This window comes from Lactuca saligna, chromosome 4, assembly GCF_052625555.1.
Source record: "Lactuca saligna cultivar CGN05327 chromosome 4, ASM5262555v1, whole genome shotgun sequence".
In the NCBI taxonomy this organism is placed as follows: Eukaryota; Viridiplantae; Streptophyta; class Magnoliopsida; order Asterales; family Asteraceae; genus Lactuca; species Lactuca saligna.
In genome coordinates, this window is record NC_136420.1 from 297,305,455 (window position 1) to 297,320,262 (window position 14,808).

At 33.2% G+C, this 14,808-nt stretch overlaps 1 protein-coding gene and 1 long non-coding RNA gene across 2 annotated transcripts; one reads left to right on the plus strand and one right to left on the minus strand.

Moving 5' to 3' along the window:
* The first annotated feature begins 4,531 nt into the window (after positions 1-4,531).
* On the plus strand, positions 4,532-5,499 carry LOC145039217 (uncharacterized). Its single transcript, XR_013679797.1, has 2 exons — positions 4,532-4,674; positions 5,205-5,499. It is a non-coding gene; the product is annotated as an uncharacterized LOC145039217 (long non-coding RNA).
* A 1,554-nt stretch (positions 5,500-7,053) lies between these two features.
* Positions 7,054-8,226, minus strand: LOC145043835 (F-box family protein). Its single transcript, XM_078992598.1, has one exon. The coding sequence runs from the start codon at positions 7,890-7,892 to the stop codon at positions 7,191-7,193; it is 702 nt and encodes a 233-aa protein (XP_078848724.1). The 5' UTR covers positions 7,893-8,226; the 3' UTR covers positions 7,054-7,190.
* Between the last annotated feature and the right edge of the window lie 6,582 nt (positions 8,227-14,808).

Below are 14,808 nucleotides of genomic sequence, written 5' to 3' on the forward strand. Positions count from 1 at the left end.
ATACGTAAACTTGTTACCCTAAATTGTGATACAATCTCTTTTTCCGTACGTCCGAGTGCGGAATATAATTCCTGGTAGTTATAATTAAAGTCTCCTGGAGGGAGAACGTGATACTTGTATATAGATCTATATTGGGTTGGACACCCCACACCTTGCTGCTAGCTACAGTGGGACCTGCAGGTCTACGGGTGACAAATGTCATTTTATTTTCGCGACGCCTGAGAAACGTCGTGGCAGCTTCACATAGTCATAGTATGATTATAGCGACTCACATAGGGAGATAACAATTCATAAAGTTTACGGGATTTCATAAAACCTAAGTAGTTTTTAGGTTGATTTAAATTCACTTTTTATATCAATTCAAACTCATGACATTTCTACTAACTAAGAATGATTTCTTATACATTTTGGTCTTTGGTCATAAGGCTACATTATACGGATTTTAAGGAAAATAACGGATTTTTCTGAAACAAACGCGACATTTACATGAGAAAGACTTCTATTAAGTTTTATAGCAAAAACTTATGAACTCACCAACCTTTTTGTTGACACTTTTCAAACAACTTGTATTCTCAGGAAATCACTAAATAGATAATCAAGTGCTTTTGAGGATGGGACGTTAGGTCATCAAACTTTTCATATAATTTGTCAACATATTGTAATTGATTTTGAAACATGTAATTCATACAAGTGATGTAACTTTTTCAATTATATATATGTTGGTTGTGTTTGCTTAAATTACTATTGAAATTGTGGTTATGATACTATACATGAAGTCCTCCACCCCCGGATGTTTCCGCCATCCTTGGTTTGGGGGTGTGACAACTTGCAAATTTATAATCAACTCATCATTTTTCAAAATCAATAACACAAATATTCTCCAAAATGGTGCGTCTAAGACATATCTAGGCTAAAAAAAAGATTTGACAATTTTTTTATTTATTTTAGAAATTTGCATTTAAGCACGATCAGCAGTCATATGGATTATTGATGAGCACAATCATGAGTTATATGGACTGTAGATATGCACAACCAACAACTATATAGATTGCAGATGAGTAATTAGCAGTCCATATGACTGATGATTGTGCTCATTAGCAGTTATACAAAAAAAATCATCAAATCATTTTTTTAGCCTAGATATGGCTTAGACGCACAATTTGGAGAAAATTGTTGTTTTTGATGTTGAAAAATGATGAGTTGATTATGAGTTCACTTTTGCCTATATATATATATATATATATATATATATATATATACACACACACACACACACACACACACACATATATATATATATATATATATATATATATATATATATATATATATATAGAACTAGGTTCAAATATATTTCTCACATATATTGTGTGCTAGAATGCACCAATAAGAATTTAGTAAAAATTAAATTATTATTTAATCAAATAAAGATAGATATTAAATTATTTCCATAATTATATGTATATTAAATGATATCCATAATTATAATTCTTTTTTATGGAAACTAATTAAATTCATCATTAATATCAACAATAATATTCTTTCAGAATGAATTCACAATTTCACATTTAGTTTTTTATGTATGGGTTTGTATTTTGTTTAATGAGTCACTCACTCAAAATACAATAAAGTTGTCTAGATCATAGAGAACGAGAGTGTATTATAGTAGAATGAGAGTTTATTCTAGAAGAATGATACTATATTCTAACATAATGAGAGTGTATTCTAGTAGAATACGCTCTCATTGTTCATATTCTATCCAATTTTGTTGTATTTTAAGTGAATGAGTCCATAAACAAAACACGAATCCATACATGGAAGCCTAGATGCGAATTCATTCTGAAAGAATGTTATTGCTGACATTAATGACGAATTTAATTAGTTTCTATAAAAAAAGAGATTTATAATTATAGATATCATTTAATATACATACAATTATGGAAATCATTTAATATCTATCTTTATTTAATTAAATAATTATTTAATCTTACTAAATTTCTATTATGTATCTTTTAATATATATATATATATATATATATATATATATATATATATATATATATATATATCTTCTTTATACTAATAAAAGAATAGTTCTTTTGTCATGTGTCATCATATTAGACATCTTAATTAATGTGTTGCCACTTGTCAATCTATTAGTTCTCTATTTTAAATTTATTAGACATCATCATTAATGTGATGCTATTTGTCAATGTATTTATTCTCTATTTTAAATTTTAAATTTAAATTTTATATTATTGTTTAATTAATTCACAAATAAAAAATGTCTAATATATATTAAAATTTAATTTTACATATTTATTTGAATCAACGATTATAATTTCATATAACTAATAAAAACATCTCTTAATTAATAATTTATTTAAAATATTTGATTAATAATTTTGAGTTTTTACTATAAAAATTTAATTAGTTTTATAATCGTGATTCTCACGGGTTATAAACTAATATATATATATATATATATATATATATATATATATATATATATATATATATATATATATATAACATTAAAGTATAACTTAATGTCTAAGTAAAATGTAATTAGCATTATATTGAATTTTAGGTATTAAGTAATGTTTATTCTAATAGATTTTCAGTTTTATGTAATGTGCATCTTGTCTTGTTTAAGTAGACATTTTATCTTTTTCGTAAAATATTACTATGTCATACACACTAAAATTGAGGAATTTTAATATTATAAAAGAGTTAGGTAGTCTTTTATATGTTTATTATTCAAAACCTTGAGAGTTATTAGAGCATAATGGGATATGTTTTTAAAGTTTTTTAAGGGATAAGGACTTGAGAGGGTAACGAGCTTTCAACTTTGTTCACATTTAATCACTAGATTTTTTCGTGTTTGATTTATCCCTAAATTATTTGAAATTGTTCACATTTTACCCTTGTAGCCGACTATAACCAGTCATAAGGGTAAAATGTGAATAATTTCTAATAATTCAAGGGTAAATCAATCATGAAAAAATATCAATGACTAAATGTGAACAGTTGAAAGTTTGTTACCCTTTCATGTCATTATCTTGTAAATGGTTCTAAATGTTATAAGAATGAACACAAGCTAAATATGAAGGCCACAAAAATGAGGATTTTTAGTAATCGTGTGATATATCTTTATTGTGTAAGTTGCTAAAAACAACACTTTGAAATACAATAAAAATGAATTAATCACATAGAAATTGAAGAAACAAAGATTATGGTGGTTTCATACGTATACTTAGGACATAGAAAATAGTTTTCACTCCACATGGTGGAGACAGTCGTTGTAGATCATGAGAAAAAGAGAGAACATATGATAAAGAAGCTTGAAGATAATGCAATGTTACATTTGGATGAGGTTTTCTTTGTGCAAGTACATAAGCTTTGGTTAGAGAGTATGGATGCATAAGATCAAGGTCGTGGAGTAGTACATGAGTAGTCTAAGTGCTAGTTCCCTTTACATTGTTTGTGTATTTTGCCTAGTTTTCACTGTTTTTCACTTTCAACTTGTCTTGTCGATACTTTTCTTCCTAGTTATTACTTGCATCTAACTTTTTTTATTTGTATGTTGGTTCTCTATATACATTCTCACCATGCTCCTTTTGATTTTTTTTTCTTTGTTTATTGCTTATATATGTGTCCTTTTATATTTGTGAAACTCTACTGATTATTTCTTCTTTGTGGGCTGGCCCTTTACTTATATGTGAATAAAGAAACTCTAGTTAAAATTTTATCTCATTGACTAGGATTAAAGTAATGAACCATGTTCTAAATAACGTAAGACGTGACTTGGCGACAATATCAAGCCTCAAGCTTTTTCGAGCATTGGCGAGTCATGATGTTTGTAAGACGTGACTTAAGGCATCAATTTTCTATATAATTAATATTTTTATATGTATTTTTAACTATTATTCATTTTTATACACATATATGAGTTAAGACGGCGTTTTGGCAAAGCTTAATGGCAGGTGCAAGCCTTGGAGCCGTGGCGTGCAATGGCGGAGCTATGATGAGCTTTTTAGAACCTTGGTAATGAACTACAATATGTTTTTGTGATACACATTCTATTCTGTAATACTCCTTACAAACACAACACACGACAAAATAAACTAAGGAATGATTACAATAAATTATAATAACTTGAAAGATTAACAAACTTTCAACTAGTTCATGTTTAGTCATTGAAAAATTTTCGTGCTTAATTTATCCATGAATTATATGAAATATTTATATTTTACCCGTATAAGGTAAAATATGAACAAATTCAAATAATTCATAAATAAATCATAACACTAAAAAAAAAAATAAAAAAAAAATAATAGCGAAACATGAATAAAGTTGAAATTTCATTTACTTTTAAGTTATTATCCACGAATTGACAAATGGGCCTTTCAATGGTTCAATCTGATTTCAAGAAATGCTCCACGATCCATTACTGTTGAAATCTAAAGCTTCGACTTCGGTTTTCAGTTAACCCGACCAATACGCCAATACCCAATTACCCATTTCATTCTTTCGCCATTAAAATTCTAAACCCTAGAAAGAATCTCAAGCGGGGATTTGTGTGTGTGTGTGCGCGCGAGATCGCGCATTAGCAGATAGTATGTTCAATCGAAGGAGGTTCCTGTCGCTTCCCATGGTTATTGGAGCTGTTGTGTAAGTTCTTCTCTTTATCGTATATGAACTCAATTCATCTGGATCTACTCCTTGCCTTGATCTTAACAAAATGTTCTTTTTATTTATTGAATTGATCTTTGAACCTACCAATGTCACACTAAAAGCAAGACACTTTTGATTTGCAATCTACGTTGATAATATGGGAAACAGATATTCCTATCTTGATAAAACGAAATCCGATTCATGATGAGTTTGTTGAGGCTTTCTAATGCCCTAAGTTAAACGTTTCACTGTTTGATGCTAGTAATTTATGCTAGGGTTCTATTCAATTGCATTTTTTGTTCTTTAGAATTTTCTCTTTGAAGGTAAAACCCTAATAAACAAGTTTCAAATCTACAATCTGATATTTTCCTGAGATAAAACGAATATCATTTAAGTATGTGACACCCCATCTACCAAATGTCCTTTTTGGTCATTTCACATTTGAACAAAATGTCAAAAGTATGATGATTCTTGAACTTGTAAATTGTAATAATGTAACTTAAGTTTGTTGGATTTATGTGTTTTAGTATTGGAATTGTCTCTGGAAAAGCAATCTTTGGACCTCCTGTGGATGAATATTGGAAGAAAAAGCTCGAGGAAGAAACAGCTAAGAAAGAAAACGACACCGCTTCATCTTAACATTTTTTTTTTCAAGGGAATACAAGAAGTTAAACAAGAGCTAAAAACATGTAATTAATGAACAAAAGATGTCTTTTTATTGGGAGTTTGAATTTCATTATACCTTTGTTCTATAATGAGCATTGTTTTGTATACAATTTTTAGTGTTGTATACTTCTTTGTTGTAATAATGTCATTTTATGATGTTTTAGTAATGGTTAAATAACGGAGAGTAGCAAATATAAATATATATATATATATATATATATATATATATATATATATATATATATATATATATATATATATATATATTTGTAATATCAGAAGTGTTGTTTAGATTCAAATCTTTAATTTGGTCTTTTTTGTTAAAATGTAAACTCTAAAGATTTTCTTAACATTAGAAAATTAATCTCATATATCAATTCATAAGTTCAAAGCATAGCCTTGTTTACTTATCGTTTAGATTGAAATTGAGTCTCATGACTTGTTTATAGACATTGAAATCGAGCATTTGTTGTCGCTTGAAGCTACATAGAGCCTGGCATCTTGGTGATTTGTTATTTTGTTTAATAATTTAAGGTGTCTTTTACAAAACTAGATGGTAGATGGTAGTTGAAGCTGGTATGGGGTAAGCAGGTAGTTTTTATTTGTTATATCAGTATTGGCAAAAGTAGTTTGAAGTTTTTGAAATATGTAAAATTAAATAAAAAGACAATTGTTTAAAACAGGTAAATATATAAATATACTTTTAAGGGCAATTCTATAAGTTAATTCAAAATGCTCAATAATATTTTTTTTTAAACATTATATGAATTAATTTTTAGATTTGGAACGTTTTATTTAAATTAAAAGCTAAAAGCCACTACTGTCAGAATGAAATTTTTTGTTTAAACCGAACGATTTTTCAAAAGCTAAAAATAAAAGCTCCCGAACGTTCCATTTAACTTTGGGAGCAAAAGTAACTTTGGAGTCATGTTTTTTGCTTTCATGGTAAAAGAACTTTGAGAGCAAAAATAACCATACTAAATAAATCATTTTTCATTTAAAATTTTTTAAATAGTTACATTTAAAGTTAATGTATTAACTTTTAAGCTTATCATCTCAAACTTTATATAAATGTGACATTTTTTAGATAGTTACATTTAAAGTTTATGTATTAACTTTTAAGCTTATCATCTCAAAAATTATATAAATGTGACATTTTTCAGATAGTTACATTTAAAGTTTATGTATTAACTTTTAAACTTATCATCTCAAACTTTATATTAATGACATTTTTTAGATAGTTACATTTAAAGTTTATGTATTAACTTTTAAAAGCTTATCATCTCAAACTTTATATAAATGTGTGACCACATAGATTGATGGTGCTTAAAATTTTTAAACCAATAACTATTTCAGTTTGATAGAAGATCTTATGATTTCAAACTTACTGAAAAACGATTTTAGGTAAAATCTAAATCTTGACAACCTTAATATCAATGTATTTATATATTTCATTAATAGTAGTTATAAGTAATTGAAAGTTAAAAATTTTACACGTTTTATCATACATATTGCTATTACTAAAAAAATATGTTTTGTTACTATTGTAAGTGTGGAAATATAAATATGTTGAAAGAATGCAAAGACACTTCTATTATGCAAAATTTAACATAAATCTGTTACCATTATAGGTCAATAATCTTACAAGTTTTAAATTACATATTGTTATTATCCGTTAAAAAAACACTTTTTTTTTGCTATTGATTAAAAAAAAAGTAAGATGATGTATTCTATCATTCTATGCCCTTTGATAACCAAAAGTATTTAAACCAATATTCAAACTCAATATCCCTTTAAAAAAACACAAATTACACCTCTAACAATAATAAACATACAACATAATATTACTATTCCACTCTTTTCACTTTCTTGAAATTCGTTCTACACTTTCTTGATTCATCATCAACATTACTTCTTTCCAAACATTCAAACGATCGATACTTCACCTTCAATAACTTCTCCTTCACCATTTCAAGTCTTCCCTTTTCTTCTCTTCGAGCTTTCAAAAACCCAATCATCTGTTGTCTACAAAGCTTAATCTCCATATCCAACACATTAATCCTCGAGTCAACAGGTACACTACAATGCTCAACGATCTGTCTATGCCTTCCATGAACAATCTCCGGTTGCCACACCTTCAAAGCACTCGAAGCTTCCTTCACTTTCCGCAAGTTCTTCAACTCATCAATGGCGGATTTGATCTTCTCATTCTCGTCACCTAATTGGAGCTCAATCTCGTGTACTTTTCTTGTGTGTTCATGGATCTGAGATTCGAGTCTTAGGACAGCGCGTTTTTCTGCTAAAAGTTGTTTTGCTTTGTCTTTTTCGAATCTGGTTTGGTAGATCGATTTGGGAGGAGTAGAGGTTGAAGATGAAGAGAGTGTAGGGAAATCAGAAGAGAGTAATTTTGACCAAATGTTGTCCTCTTTTGAAAGATGATTTAAACGTCTGGAAGCCATGGAAAGACAACAAATGTCTTTGTAGGTTAACGATGAAGTTTCGACTCCAAGTTCCAAAATCAACCTCCATAATTCATCTGGTAATGACATCTGTAAACCCTAAGAAGAAACTCGAAGAACTTGTTAACATTCGAATTGTTCCGAAATCATAACAAAATTAAAATTACGTACTGATTGAGCTATAAAAGCCCTAAAGTCGCAATTGGGTAATAATCAAAATCGCAATTTTAAATCCATAAAACAAACAGTTCAAATAATTTGCATAAAATTTAGGTTATGTATATGATATTAATCATCTGGATGTTGTTTGTAGAGTTCGATCTAGGGTTTGTAATTGCAAGATTCATAAAGATGAAATCAATAGCTGTATATTTTGTATGCAATTGACAAACCTGTGTATACCGATTTGATGGAATTAATCGTCTAAAACATTTTTTTTTTTGAAAAAACATAAAATAGGAAAAATAGTTTACTCTTCTAACACTTATTTTAACCGATTTCAAATATTTATTTGATTTATTTTTTTAGATATAAAATCTAGTATCAACATTGTTTGTAATGTTAAATATAATTATTAGACACTACTTAAATTAAAAAACTTTAGATCAAAACACTTTGGTGTTTTTTTAGTTTGTTGTCACAGTTTTTTTAGTGTTTTAAGAACACTATATTATCAAGATTAGGTGTAAAATCCGTATATTATATGGATTGATTAAAAAAATAAAATATTAAAATCTGAATAATAAGTATTTTTTAAAATAAAAAATGAAAAAAAAAACATATTAATTGCAATTTACTATCATATTTATTATATTTAATGCTTTATATATACAGTTATAAGTATTATAATATTTAATACTTTACATATATAAATATAAGTATTATATGGTTTTTTAATTTTAAAAATTGAAAAAAAAAACTATAAATTTATATGTGGATATTATTTATTTAAAAATTATCACAAAATAACAAGTATCAAAACTCAATAGAGATTGACATGTGATAAAATTATCTTCATTTATTATAGTAGTTTTTCTTACAATAATAGTTATGGATGGTTTAGTCCAACATAAATCATCATTGAAAAATCATACTATATTCTTAAGTATCTCTTTATGATTATGTTTTTTTTTTCAACTTGATGAAATATGACAAAGCATGTTTGGACTCCTTTTGGAAGAATGTAGTATAGTGAAGATAGCTTCATGTTTTAAATAACACAATATGGTTAATGGTGTTCTTTTTTACGTGTTTAGGTATGTCAAGGTTTCCGCTACGGAAGAAGCACATATGAACTTCTTGAATAAATAGTTGGAATGAAGATCAACATTTATACCGCTGATGTTTAAGTTTTTGGATGGTGATGCATGTTGGTTCTTCCGGGCAATTGATATTGTGTAGATTGGGAACATCTAAATGAAGACATAAGTTCACAACATAGTAAAACAATGTTGATCGTAATCCTAAAGGAGGTCCCAAGATCATAATCAAATGGTTAAGTTGATTTTTGAGGAGAAAGTTATGTATGTGTATTAGGGGTGTGAGAGAATGGTTATTTTGTTAGGAATTTTCCAAGGATGTATTTAGAGTGATGATCCAAGCATGGATGAGGTCCATCCAACTCAATCGTTATCCATAAATGGTGTTATAGAGGAGGACTCATCAAGTCCATCCAACTCATCAAGCCTCTTTCTTAAAAACCCAAATGCCTTTTTCTTTCCTAAAACTCTTTCTCTTTTAGTTATGGATTTTCATCACGAAAATCTACATAGTAATTAAAAAATCTTCAGCGTTGGTTCAACCTTCGTGTTGAAGATAAAGTCACCATTCTTATTCAAGGAGATGGTGTCATCTTCATCTTCATCTTCATCCGAAAACATCACTTGGCCCCAGTTAGCTCACAACTCTTTTAAATGTTTTCAGTGTTCATGCACAAAGTGGAAGACCCTTAACCATTACCCATACCATCATATAACATACATAGAACTTCTTTGAAATAAGTATAAACGCCTTAAAAATACTCTTAACCACATCATGTTGCTTAAACTTCGTGCAATCACTACAAGTTTTAATATCAATCTAAGGCCATAGTTCGCCAACATAATTGATTTCTAGGTAAAAAAAACCTTCATTCTTTAATAACATGTATAAATTATTAATCAAAAACAGATAGGCATGTAAACCAGTACAGAACCAGTCCGAATACCAGTAACCAGTTTCAGTTTGGTTTTTCGGTTAAAAACTCATCCTTACAAATGAGCCTCTCACATCTCCTAATGTGACACATGTCGATTCAGGAACTACCAACATGATTGACTTCACAATCTCAATACATTTTTGTTTCTCATGTCTTTGCCCACCTTTTACAACACCTCCTAACCCTTGATTGCATTAGCATATATCTTAGCAACCTCCTAAATCATAGAGCCACCACTAATCTTGTGTTTGGACAAATAACAAGGCAATCGAATGGTCACTTGGGGAAAATGATTGTCATTATGTGAAAGCCTCACACCATATGTGAAAATATGATAATTTCCAATCCATATGTCACTAATTCCTCCTAATTGATCTAACCCCGAATTGCACCTTTAGGAACCTAATGAATGTGAACCTTTTGCCTAACATTGATATCTCTTGTGTTACATAAATGTCATACAGTTCCTTGTTGTTAACACATTTTCCTTAAGTTATGTGATTTTATATGGTGGAAAATTGGAAATGTACATCTTTAATGACATGTATTTTCTATATATAATATTTATGAGAATTATCAGAGTTTTATCAACATTTGCAGAATTATACTTAAATTAAAACACTTTAAATTGTAACGACGTAAATTTCAAAACAAATTTTCACATTTTAAAAACACACTTTCATTCATAATTGTTATAAAAATGTCATTGTATCACATAACAACTCATAACATCACATCCCAAGATCATAATATCTAAAACTCCTCATGTGTGTGTACTGATCAAGCCGGCGCCTTCCCACGATCCTCACTGGTACCTGAAACACATAACCAACACTGTAAGCATAAATGCTTAGTGAGTTCCCCAAAATACCACATACAACACATACGCCTTTCCAGGCCATAACTCTGTGGAACCTTCCAATACAAGTGTCTCAGGGGACTTCTGTCCCGAATCCCGGTAGACCTGCCGGTCCTACTCGTATCGACCTTCTGGTCCGTAACCTCATGACCTTCCGTTTATCATCTTGACCTTCCGGTCCTTATCATACATAGCATACATAACACATACATATCACATATCAACATATAGCACATATATCTCATAGCATACAAGACCTTCTGGTCACACTTAGGTACGCTTCCAGGTACAGTATAGTGAGAAGACTCACCTCGGTATCTCGCATAGTCTTGCACTCGAACGTACTGGTCTAGCCCCCGCTTAAACACATAACAATACTCTTAAATAAATAACGACTCTCAAAGGCTAGATTAAATCCACTCTACCATTTCCACAAAAGGGTAAAAGACCATTTTACCCCTCCCTGGCCCAAAAGTCCAAAGGTTGACCAAAACCCTAAAAGTCAACGAAAGTCAATAGGAGGTAGTATGCGGCGCGTTCATTCTCTGGACGCGAGGCGTACGACGGCGAACCACAATCGGGGTCTCAACCCCTTACGCTGCGCGTACTGAGAGTTACGCCTAATGTAAGTCTCAATTTCAGCTGTTTCACTCTCTGGAATGGAGGCTGAGGTCAAGGCCATAGCATTCCTTTTATAGTGTACAAGCCTCAAATTAGGGTTTTCATCTGGGCTCGCTACGCCTAGCATAACCCTGGGTACGCCCAGCGTACCCAGGCGAGTCCACGTCCAAAATTAAGCGTGTGAGTACACGCAACGCACTCCTCAGTACGCCTAGCGTACTCACAAGCCTAACATGTCACTTAAGGGATTTAATTTGACAACTTGGGAAAGGAGAAGGGTTAAATAGCTTTACCTGAATTTCGGGATGTTACAATTCTCCCCCACTAGAACCAAACTTCGCCCTCGAAGTCTCATGTCGAAAACAACTCCGGATGCTGTTATCGCATCTCCGACTCTAGCTCCCAAGTCAGTTCGGACCCCCTCCGATGCTGCCACTAGACCTGAACCAGGGGCACCTCCTTGTTCCTTAGAACCTTGATCTTCCGATCCAATATTGTGATCGGCCTCTCAAAATCATTCAGACTCGCTTCCACCTGGATATCCTCCAACGGTACCACTGCCGACTCGTCGGCTATACACTTCCTCAGCTGAGACACGTGGAAGGTATCATGAATCTGGCCCAACTCCGCAGGTAGCTCCAAACGATATGCTACTCTGCCCACCCTCGCGATCACCCTAAACGGCCCAATATACCGGGGTCCCAGCTTGCCCCTATTCCTAAATCAAATCACTCCTTTCCAAGTAGACACTTCCAGGAGTACAAAATCCCCGACCTGAAACTTGAGCTCGGATCGTCGCCTATCCGCGTAACTTTTCTGGTGACTCTGAGCTGTCAACAATCTCTGCCTGACCTGTTGTATTTGTTCTTTCGTCTGAAGCACTATCTCAGTGCTGCCCATAACTCGTTGTCGTACCTCTCCCCAACAGATGGGAGTCCGACACCTCCTCCCATACAACAGCTCAAAGGGAGGCATACCAATGCTCGAATGGTCGCTGTTGTTATAAGAAAACTCAGCTAATGGCAGATATGTGTCCCAACTCCCTCCGAAGTCCAACACGCATGCCCCAAGCATGTCTTCGAGCGTCTGAATCGTCCGCTCACTCTGTCCGTCCGTCTGCGGGTGGTAAGCAGTATTGAAATGCAGCCTCGTGCCCAACTCCTCGTGGAACTTCTTCCAGAATCTGGAAGTAAAATGCATATCCCGATCTGATACAATCGAGATCGGCACTCCATGCCACAATACCACCTCTCTCACATACAACTCTGCCAGCCTCTCAGCAGAAGAGCTCTCACTGATAGCAAGGAAGTGAGCGCTCTTCGTCATCCGGTCGATGATCACCCAAATTGCGTCAACACCCCTGGCGGTCCTCGGCAACCGGGTGATGAAATCCATAGAAATCTGTTCCCACTTCCATTGGGAACCTCAAGTGGCTGCAAAATGTCATGCGGTCGTTGGTGCTCGGCCTTAACCCTGCGACAGGTTAAGCACCTCTCAACAAACCATGCTACATCCCTCTTCATACATGGCCACCAATAATCCTTCTTCAAATCCAAATACATCTTAGTGGCCCCGGGATGGATCGAAAATCTTGATTTATGTGCCTCCTCCATCAAGGTGGTGCGCGCTCCGCCTGCGTACACGCCCAAATCCAACCCTTAAGGGTAATCAGCCCACGACTATCCGTAATGAACTCCGGCACCTGCCCGATCACTTGCTCCCTCTTCTGGTTCTCCGGTCCCACGGCCTCTACCTGGGCCTCCCGAATGGTGTCCAACACCGGAGTCATTACTGTCAACCGCATGCAAATATCTCGAATTGGGGCGCTCTCCGCCCTACGACTCAGGGCATCAACTACGAGATTAGCCTTGCCCGGGTGGTATAGGATCTCACAATCGTAATCCTTTACCACATCTAGCCATCTCCTTTGGCGCATATTCAGATTGGGCTGGTCCATCAAATACTTCAAACTCTTGTGGTCCGTGTAGATGGTACACCGAACCCCATACAAATAGTGATGCCAGATCTTGAGGGCGAACACCACTGCCCCCAACCCCAAATCGTGGGTGGGATACCTTGTCTCATGAGGCTTCAGCTGCCTCGATGCATACGCTATCACATGCCCCCTCTACATAAGTACTGCACCCAACCCCGATATCAATGCGTCACAATACACCACAAAATCCTCCATCCCTTCTGGGAGGGCTGGCACCGGGGCTTTGCATAATCTCTGGCGAAGGGTCTCAAACGAAGTCTGCTGCTCCGGACCCCATGAAAAAGCAACACCCTGCCGGGTCAACCTGGTGAGATGCACGACGATCTTGGAGAAATCCCTGATAAATCTCCGATAATAGCCGGCCAACCCTAGAAAACTTCTAATCTCGGTGGGTGATCTCGGCACCTCCCATCTCATAACTGCCTCAATCTTGGTCGGATCGACCAATATCCCATCCTGGTTAACGAGGTGTCCCAAGAACTGGACTTCTCGTAACCAAAAATCACACTTGTTGAATTTGGCGAAAAGCCTCTTCGACCTCAATACCCCGAGAATCTATCTCAGATGCTCCTCGTGTTGCTCTCTAGATCTCGAGTACACCAAAAATATCATCAATGAACACAATCACCGACCGATCCAGCATTGTCCTGCACACCCTGTTCATGAGATCCATGTAGGGGTGTTGAATGGGTAATTTTTTCGGGTTTCGGGTAATTCGGGTCGGGTAATTCGGGTTTTTCATGTTAGAAAAATTACCCGTTACCCTACCCAAACTAAATTCGGGTAATTTGGGTTTGGGTAATTCGGGTATCGGGTCGGGTTTAGGTAATTCGGGTATTACCCGAAATATATAAAATTTTTTTTGAATTTCACCTGAAAATAAATTTAAATACGTCGTGCTTTATTAGTCTTGTTTATATAAACAAACGAAACATAAACGAAGTTACTCAAGCTTTGAACATTGAGATTTTTTAGTCAATAATACATGAGATATCAAGTAATTTTTTAACAACTAAATCTAATCTAATAAGATGTTAAAAAAACAAATACCTAAAGGTCTTAATTTAAAAGTTTAAAATGTTTCAGATAAATGTAGCCATAAGTTTTTCCATGTTCTAAAGTTTCGTCAAGATAATGAGTTTGTTAGTTGCAATAAAAACTATAATTTAGAAAACAGTTAAGTTTTAAAGAACGTGTTAGTGTCGTATTGTCATAATAAATATATTTATGTTTTACAATAATGATAGTTAGTTTAAGCGTGATCAAATACTTGCTACATAGTACAAGCTCTACAAAAAAAAAAAAAAAAAAAAAAAAATTTAAAATAATTTGG

Coding starts and splice junctions, on each gene's coding strand:
- LOC145043835 (XM_078992598.1), bottom strand. CDS start 7,892: ATGTCATTACCAGATGAATTATGGAGGTTGATTTTGGAACTTGGAGTC.